Source organism: Triticum urartu, chromosome 6, assembly GCF_003073215.2.
Source record: "Triticum urartu cultivar G1812 chromosome 6, Tu2.1, whole genome shotgun sequence".
NCBI classification, from domain to species: Eukaryota; Viridiplantae; Streptophyta; class Magnoliopsida; order Poales; family Poaceae; genus Triticum; species Triticum urartu.
In genome coordinates, this window is record NC_053027.1 from 408,306,793 (window position 1) to 408,316,926 (window position 10,134).

Genomic DNA, 10,134 nt, shown 5'->3' on the forward strand with positions numbered 1-10,134 from the left:
AAGTGTCTCAATTTTGTACTAATTTTAATACAAAGTTGTACTAAGTTTGAGACAGTTATTTTGAGACTAAGCTTCATCCCAAATAAGTGTCTCAATTTTATACTAATTCTAATATAAATTTGTACTAAACTTGAGACAGTTATTTTGTGACGGAGAGAGTATAATAGACCAAAGAGAGCACGAATGATTTCACCAAAAGGAAAAAAAATGCAGAGCACGAGTAGAATTTTCTCGCCAGCCCTTTGTCCCGTATAATAAGCGCCTAGCTTTTGGAGCCGTGCCATGCCGTGCTCCTGTGTATGTTCACGGGCGGGCACGGCAGGGCGTTGCCCGGCCCGGCCGAAAGCGGCGGCTGCACATGCATAGCTTGCCGCTGGCCGTTGACTCTCCTGCCACAACCACCCATCCTTCAGTTTTTGGATGTACAAGCCTGGCAAGTAGTATAGCAACTAGCTATCTTCCTATAAATATCTTAATCTTATGAAAAGCATTCCAAATTGATCACGGTTTTGGTATTACGTCCATGCCAGCGTCCACTAAATGCAATCATATCTGTAATTATATTTTTCAAGTACTAATATTTGCAATATTGCTTTGCCTGTTTAGACTGGCCCTTTGAGCACTTGTTGCGCAGTAGTATCTTCAACAGTAATCGATTAACCAAAGGCACAAATTAAGGCACAAATGGAGAAGCATAATCATTAACCAAAGTCTTCGAACATCTAGCAATAGCAATATCCATTTTGTATGCAGGCCGTATCCTTCACCGGTCTGCTTTCACGCTGGTTATTAGATTCATTTCCAGAAAACAGCCAAAAGGAAGAAGGAAAGCGAGGGAGAAAAGGACGGTTAGGCCAACTTTGAACGCAAGTCAAAAGATTTCCGACCGTGGATCTCTCTAGCAAGTTGACAGAGACAATCAATTTCCTCAAGAAAATTCACGACTCCCACGGCCGAGTGCCTGCACAATCACAGGTCAAAACCGGAGCACGCACCGGACCTCCTGCTATCATGTCCTATCGTCTCGCACCTCACCTCTCTCCCTCATCCTTCACTGCCGCCACCATTGTTGCTTGGGGCCAAATGGCTTAGATATCGCATAGCTCCTGAGCACAACAAACAAGAACCTCTCTTCCCCATTCAACAGCATCAGCATAGCCCTTCCTGCATCAATGGGGCATTTCTTGATGCGACGCACTACCACATGGCCAAGCTGTTTCATCCTATGGTGCTTGTCCGTGCAGCTTCTCTTGCTGTCTCCGGTGTACTCCCTCAACCAAAGCTCCTGCAACCCAGATGATTATGGTGCACTGGAAGGCTTCCTGAGAGGTGTCACCGGAGGCATCAGCGGCTGGACGCTCTCAAACACGACCTCCGAAGTGGCCAACTGCTGTGCATGGGTGGGCGTCACATGCGACGCCGGCGGCCGGGTCATCAGGCTGGACCTCCATGGCAGGAAACTCAAGGGCGAGCTGGCACCTTCGCTCGCACAACTGGGCCATCTCCAGTGGCTCAACCTCTCCGATAACAACCTCCGTGGTGCCATCCCAGCACCCCTCCTTCAGCTCCATAGACTGCAGCGGCTCGACGTAAGCAACAACGAGCTTTCTGGCACATTCCCGGCCAACGTCTCGCTCCCGGTGATTGAGGTCTTCAACATATCGTTCAACTCGTTCAGCGGCACCCATCCCACACTCCATGGTTCAGCGCAGCTCACGGTGTTCGATGCAGGGTACAATATGTTCACCGGGAGAATTGATTCAAGCATCTGTGAGTCATCTCGAGTGATCCGTGTGATAAGATTCACTTCGAATCTCTTTGCCGGGGAACTGCCGGAAGGCTTTGGAAACTGCATAAAGCTCGAGGAGCTATATGCCGAGCTCAACAGCATCTCCGGGAGCTTGCCAGACGACCTATTCAAGTTGCAATTTCTGAAGAATTTGACTCTGCAGGAGAATCAGCTCACTGGTAGGATGAGCCCGAGGTTTGGCAATCTGTCCAGCCTTGCTCAGCTGGACATTTCTTTTAATTCCTTCTCTGGACACCTTCCAGATGTTTTTGGTAGGCTTGGCAAGTTAGAGTACTTCTCTGCACAGTCCAACCTCCTCAGAGGCCCGTTGCCTGCTTCATTGTCTCAATCGCCATCATTGAAGATGTTGTACTTGCGGAACAATTCACTGAATGGAAGGATCAACCTCAATTGCTTGAAGATGACACAACTGAGCTCACTTGACCTTGGGACAAATAAGTTTATTGGCACAATTGATAGCTTGTCAGATTGCCATCGTCTCAGAAGCCTAAATCTTGGCACAAATAACCTCAGTGGCGAAATACCAGCTGATTTTAGAAAGCTTCAGTTTTTGTCCTACATCTCACTTTCGAACAACAGCTTCACAAATGTTTCCTCGGCATTATCTGTCCTTCAAGACTGTCCAAGCCTAACAAGCCTTGTGTTGACAAAGAACTTCCATGATGGGAAGGCCTGGCCGATGACTGGAATACATGGCTTTCATAAGATCCAGGTGTTTGCCATTGCTAATAGCCATCTTTCAGGAGCAATACCACCATGGTTAGCTAATTTCAGAGAATTGAAGGTCCTAGATTTGTCATGGAATCAACTGTCTGGGGATATTCCTGCATGGATTGGTGATCTCGAGTTTCTATTCTATGTGGATCTTTCTAACAATTCACTTACAGGGGTAATACCAAACAGTTTCTCGAGCATGAAGGGACTTCTTACATTCAACAGCTCACAGCAATCCACAGAGACTGATTATTTTCCTTTCTTCATTAAAAGGAACAAAACAGGCAAAGGGTTGCAGTACAAACAGGTTAGCAGCTTTCCACCGTCTCTAATTCTCAGTCATAACAAGCTCATAGGTGCCATATTGCCGGGCTTTGGAAGCCTCAAGAACCTGTATGTCTTGGACCTCAGCAACAACAATATTTCTGGTATCATTCCTGATGAGCTATCAGGCATGTCTAGCTTGGAATCCTTGGATTTGTCACATAACAATCTCACCGGAAGCATTCCCTATTCATTGACAAAGTTGAATTTTCTATCAAGCTTCAGTGTGGCATACAATAATCTGATGGGCACAGTTCCATTAAGAGGGCAATTCTCAACATTCACTGGTTCTGATTATGAGGGGAACCCCAACCTTTGTGGCACCCGCTTTGGCTTATCCCCATGTCAGTCCAATCATGCTCCCATCATCTCTGCAACGGGAAATCGGAAGAACAAGGGTCTCATATTAGGAATAATTATTGGCATTGCAATTGGAGCAGCAATGGTTTTGTCTGTTGCTGTTGTACTTGCGTTGAAGAGAAGCTTCAGAAGGCAGGATCATATAGTTAAGGCTGTTGTGGATACAAATGTAGCATTCGAATTGGCACCAGCGTCACTGGTACTTCTGTTTCAGAACGAAGATGATGACAAGGCATTGACTATCAGTGACATTTTGAAATCTACAAACTACTTTGATCAGGCTAACATCATTGGTTGTGGTGGGTTTGGTCTAGTGTACAAGGGAACATTGCCAGATGGAGCAAAGATCGCCATCAAAAGACTATCGGGTGATTTTGGCCAGATGGAGAGGGAGTTCAAAGCAGAAGTGGAAACTTTATCAAAAGCTAAGCATCCTAATCTTGTGCTTCTACAAGGTTACTGCAGGAATGGCAGTGACAGGCTCCTGATCTACTCTTACATGGCGAATGGCAGCCTAGACCACTGGCTTCATGAAAAGCCTGATGGCCCATCCAGATTAAACTGGCAGAGAAGGCTTCAGATAGCCAAAGGAGCGGCACGAGGTTTGGCATACCTGCACTTGTCATGCGAACCTCACATACTACACCGTGATATCAAGTCAAGCAACATACTCCTGGATGAGAATTTTGAAGCTCAATTGGCTGATTTTGGGCTTGCTCGGCTAATTTGTCCCTATGATACACATGTGACAACTGACCTAGTTGGCACACTGGGTTACATCCCCCCTGAGTATGGCCAGTCTTCAGTAGCCACTTTCAAAGGTGATGTGTATAGTTTTGGCATTGTTCTTCTGGAGTTATTAACAGGAAAGAGGCCTGTTGATATGTGCAAGAGGAAGGGAGCTAGGGAGTTGGTCTCATGGGTTATGCACATGAAAGGAGAACACCGTGAAGCCGACGTATTGGACCGTGCAATGTATGACAAGAAATTTGAGATGCAAATGATGAAGATGATTGATATTGCATGTTTGTGCATTAGTGAGTCACCTAAACTGAGGCCATTAACCCATGAATTAGTGCTATGGCTTGACAACGTTTGTGCTAGCAGTGAAGCAACAAAGTGAAGCTCAATAACAGTGACCTTCGTGGAAATACTTGAACTCACAGCCCATGAACTAGTCTTATGGCTTGCCAGCGTTTGTGCTAGCAATAAAGCAACAAAGTGAAGTTTAATAACAGTGACCAACACAGAAATACTTGTACTCAATTTCTCCCCTCTTGAATAATCTTTGTCAGAGTGAACACTGTAAGATATGACTGATTATTGCATATGAATATGATGTGCTTCATGGGAGTCTAACTTACTACTCCCTCCGTCCAAAACTTTGAAGTCATCTTTGAGGTAATATTTAATACTCTCTATGTTCCATAATAGAAGGCACATAAATTTCTGGAAAGTCAAGATTCCAAAACTTTGACCACTAATGTTTATGGAAGTATACAGATTTAGCATGTAAGAAATCTTATTGTTCTACTTGTCTTGTAAAATACTTTTGTGCCATATGTTCATTTACTAATTTTGTAAGCATTTCATAAGTAATTTTTTTAGTCAAAGTCGTGTACTGGAGATTGTAGAAGTCAAATGTTCCTTATATTTTGGAACAGAGGAGCAACAGTAGAGCCATTGTATGCCGTATGAGTAAATGAGATTTTGTGATAGCTCATGCAAATGTTATCTGTGTCTTTTATGATCTTGTCCTAATTTCTCGTATGAAGCTATGGAAGATGTTTTAAGGATCATTTGCACCATAGCTGGCAATTCACATGTTTGATATTTCCCTGCATTTACCTCAACCAATCTTTCCAGTTAGCCAACTTAAAGTTACTGTTATATTGCTTTGGAACTTAATAAGAATTCTGCGTGTTAGCAAAGTACTCCCCCTGTCCCAAAATATAAGAACGTTTTTAACACTACACTAGTGTCAAAAACGTTCTTATATTATGGGATGGAGGGAGTACAATATAGTCTTGCTCAAAAAAAAGCCCTGTTCAAGAATTCATCCGATTAACCAGTTAACTTGCCGATTAATCTCTATTCATAGGGTCACCGAGTAGCCGATAAACCAAAAAATCATCCGATTAATTGATTAAATGGCCGATTAACTTGCCGATTAGCCGATTAATCCCCTACTCGCTAGCCAACCGAGCAGCTACCAGTTAACGATTTCCTCAACAATGAAAAAAAGTACAATATAGTCAAGATGACTTACCTAAAATGAAAGGAACATGCATAAATGGTAGAGCTGTGTACGGACCTGTACTTTCATCATAACAATTACGATTTTCAGTTTCTTTAACTAGCGCTTCAGATAAATGACTAGAGATCAAAACCTGTGTTCTTGGCTCCTTGCCTTAGCCCTGGGCTCCAGGCTTCTCAGTCTCAGACTGTCGATCTGTGTAATCTATCCTATATCGCTCCTGGTTAATCGTTGCAACCGAGAATTCGTTTCCACTAGTTTTGTTTCACTCAGATGCTTGATTTAAAATCAGAAAGCAGAGGCATGGAGGTTTATGACAGAAACCTGTTAGGCTGGCCGTATATTCCTTTGCTCTGGCACTCTGTCGAACAGGTGGCTTGCATGGGTAGCTGCTCCGTGTGAGGCACCACAAGTTCGCCTCCCGAGCCAGAGACTGCAGATCCCTGCCATCCTGCACCGCCACGGCAGTACACTGCGCCGTCTATGGGTCGTCGCTCTCCGCATCCACGGCCCACGGGAGGAGGACGGTGAAGCCAGTAAGGCCGCCGGCTACGTCTCCTTACCGACGGCGCCGTCCCATGGGGCCGTCGGTCGCCGTGTTTTCTTCATTTTTGAGGGCGCTCGCCATGGCTGATGAGGGCATGTATAATGGTGGCAGCACCGGTGCCCCATGCATTTCACATACTCCTTCTTTTCTGGTTTATAAGGCTTATCTCAAAATTTTAGTTTTTTCCATTTCATAAGGCTCAATTTGGTTGTTTTCTATCACATGTTCAGATTCCAAGATGCATTAAATCATTGCATGCAAGTACTAAGGGAAAATTGACCAATGCATGTAATTTATGCATGCATGCATTACAATTAATGCATTGGTAAACATACTTTTTTGAGGAAAACAAGAGTATTAATTGAGTGCTTTTGCAAACTACGAAAAATATTCCACCACTAATCATCTACCTTGGTTGGTGAGAATTTTGAATTGAGCCTTATAAACCGGAAAGGAGGGAGTATATTTTTTATTTGAAACTGATGTCCCACCCAACGGATCCGGCTTGCCTGCTCCCTCCCCATGCTCCCATCCGTACTCCCACTCCATCTTACGGTTGTCTTTTTCTCTTTTTTCTTTCTAATCTAATCATCTCCTCCCCTGATTTTAAGGGGGTGGGGCCGGGCCTTATTTGTATGGGCGCACGCCGGACGAGCAGGCAAGTCTCGTCCCCAACCAACAATCCCTCAATGGTGGCAATGGTCCCTTTCCTAGTATGACATCACTACTTTTTTTTGTTCATTTTTATAAGACCTTGAAGGCATTTCAGACAATGTGTAAAACAGTCTATTTTAAGTTGTCTGAAAGGATTTACAAAAGTGGACGGAGGGAGTAGTTCTTTTCCTTTTCTTCCAATGATCTCTCCCAGCAAAAAAAGCACACTATCATGGAGAGTAGAACTTGGCTCAGCCACCACTTTGGTCAGTGAGGAACTGGGCTCCTCTGCAAGAGCTCGTCCGCCTCTGCAAGCAACATCTTTTACTTGAGCTGGACCGATTGGGCGGATGTAGCGGCTGGGGCAACTGGCCATGCCCTGATTGTAGCCCAACTCTTCAAGTTGCCAGATGCACCCCGATCCAGAATGGAAGCAGAAATAATGCAGAACCTGCGCCATGCCGGGAAGAAAGTTGGCCCGAAAGACAGCTCGATATTGTGTAGTTTATCATCACTGGGGCAATTTCTCATGAACCTCTTCTGCAGTGCCTTTAGCGCCAACTAACAAGCGCGACTATGCCTCACTTATAGTTTTTTAAAGAGTGACCAGGGACTTTGAGTTGTTGATTGTTTTTGAGATAGCTAACCGCTTATTCCAAGCGGTGGGTGACTAGAGACTTTATTTAAGAATCAAAGTGTCTGAAATACATATGATATCAGGCACTAACCCTAGCCACACATGACGCCCGACTTCTAGAAACAAGTTTAGCAAGAGCATGAGCTTCATTGTTCAACTAGTGTGCTCGAAACAAAAACTAACATCACCCAAATCCTTCTTGTGATGATTGATCTTGTTCAAAATTACCCCGTAAACAGGAGCGTCTCTTCTAACAACCTCAAGGTAGTCGAGGCCACTATCACCTTGTGAATGTTAATATCCTAGCGAGAGAAAGGGCCTCGTGGCATGCCTGAGCCTCAAGGCTAGCCGGTTACAGCTGATGCGTCCAAAACATATCTTGATGAATCGCTGCAAACAGTGGCAGCTGCCCCAAACTTATCACTACATGACAAATCTCTGTCAACATTGATCTTCACCATGCCTCTGGTTTAATCCATCAGCTTGATCTATGGGACTTCAATAATGAAATTGATGCAAGGGAAACATAAAACCACCACAATTTCCGCTCTTGAAGATACCGATTGATGAAGTTCATAGTGGCCAGAGGGCTCTGAAACTCGCCATCATGAATGGCACGTCAACACAGCCACCATATTGCCCACAACATAGCCAACCCGCGATCCAGATCTTGTTGATTAAACGTGTCCAACTGCCAAAACAACCACATGCTTCAATTATATAGCGAGACAGTAGGAGCGCTTGCCTGAAGCGTCTGCCCCAATGGGATGGCTCAGCGCGCTGGGCTTTGAGCGGTCATTTCTTTCTTTCTTTTTTTCTGATTTTTATTTCGTTTTTACCTTTTCACTTTTGTTTATATTTTGAAATACTCTAAATATATATATATATATCACAAACAAATTTACATAAAAATTAGAAAAATGTTACTAATGCATTTGCAAAATGTTAAACATGTGCATAAAAATGTTTCCACAGTATACGAAAAATGTACAATGTGTATGAAAAAATATACAGTAAACGTAAATATAAAACAGAAACCGTGTATTTAAAAATGTACACATGTAAAAACAAATGTTCCTAATGTATACAAAAAATGTACAAGGTGTATGTAAAATGTACACTGTTTATAAAAATGTATAAATCAAAAATTAAATGAAAAAAATGTTAATTTGGTATTTAAAAAATGTTAAACATCTATAAAAAGAATGTTTCTAATGTATACAATGAATTTACAAAGCATATGAAAAATATAGACATCAAAACATAGATTTGAAAATATGTTAATCATGTATTTTTAAAATGGTAAACATGTGCTGTATAAAACAATGTTTCTCTTGTATACAAAAATTATAGAGGGTGTATGTAAAAAAGTAGACATATTTTTTTAAAATATTAATCATGTATTTACAAATATTAGTTATGTGTTATAAATGCTTCTGATGTATACAACAAATTTACAATTTGTATAAAAAAGTTGACATCAAAATATATATTTGAAAAACAAAGCATTAATCATGTGTTTGAAAAAAGTTAAATGTATGTAAAAATTGTTGCTATATACCAAAAAATTAATGTGTAAAAATAAGAAAGTATGCATCAAGACTTATATTTAAAAGAATGTTGATCATGTATTTAAAATTTGATAAACATGTATTAAAAATATACCTGGTATTTACAAAGAATATAGACTTGTGTTGAAAACCTCCGAAGAAAACTGAGAAAGAAAAAAAAAAACAAGAAAACCTGAGAAGAACCTGTTCTAAAAACAAAACAAAAACACAAGAAAACCAAGAAAGAAACAAAAGAAGTATAAAAAGGGAAAAAATAAAACCATAGAAAAATGTTGATGAAATAAAAAGGCATATGAAAAGTAAAAGAAAACGAAAAAAATATAAAAAGGAACAAACATTGCAGCGATCAGACCGAACGAACGAACACATGACCAAGAAACACGCTACTCGGTTGGCCCATATGACGGCGCTGCGAGATGCTTCACTCTAGGGGAGCTACCATCTCATATGAGCGAGATTTAGCTCCCACAAGAACTAGCTCAGTAGATTCCGCGCGCGCTCACTTCTGGGTCGCCGCCCAACAGCTTGTTTCGCCCACAGGCTCACTGGCTTAGCTCGCTCTGTTGTTTTCTGCGTTGTGACTTTGATGGTTCCGAAAATTAAACTGGCTACCCGTAATTTTTTAACCTGCTAGTGTTTTTTTTAATTTGATGAATTGGAGAAATGATAAATGGTCACAAATTTTAAAAATTGCTTTTCAATTTGAAATGTAATCACTAATTGAAATATAATCATGAATTCAAAAAATCACAAATTATAAAAAAAAATCAAATTCAAAAAAGTTCACAAAATTTAAAAGGTCACGAATTCAGAACAGTTGTAGATTTTGAAAAGGCCCACAAATTCAAGTTTTCACAAAATTTTAAAGATAATGTAAAGTTCAAGATTTTGAAACAATAATTAATGAAACTGGATAAAAGTTCACAGATTCAGAAAAAGTTCATGGATTTGAAAACTATTCATGCATTTAAGAATAAGTTTGTGGATTATAAAAAGTTAATGTATTTTTAAATAAAAAATCTAGAAGAAAATAATACAAATAAATAAAAATGAAGATGAAAAAGGAAAGGAAAAAAGAAAGACGAACAAACAAAACCGATAGAAAACCGGTCAGAAAACAAAGTAAAAAGGCACAGAGAAAACCAGGGCAGAGAAACAAAATTTTCAGATTATTCCAAAGACTACTAAGGGGTACACGAGTATGTTCCGACCCATTTAGGAATCTTAAGAAGGGATGGGGTGTGTGTATACCGAAAGAGC

At 41.2% G+C, this 10,134-nt stretch overlaps 1 protein-coding gene across 1 annotated transcript; it reads left to right on the forward strand.

Moving 5' to 3' along the window:
- The first annotated feature begins 750 nt into the window (after positions 1-750).
- On the forward strand, positions 751-4,567 carry LOC125513821 (phytosulfokine receptor 1-like). Its single transcript, XM_048679030.1, has one exon. It carries the CDS (start codon positions 1,173-1,175, stop codon positions 4,329-4,331), a length of 3,159 nt encoding a protein of 1,052 aa, XP_048534987.1. The 5' UTR covers positions 751-1,172; the 3' UTR covers positions 4,332-4,567.
- The last annotated feature ends 5,567 nt before the right edge of the window (positions 4,568-10,134 follow it).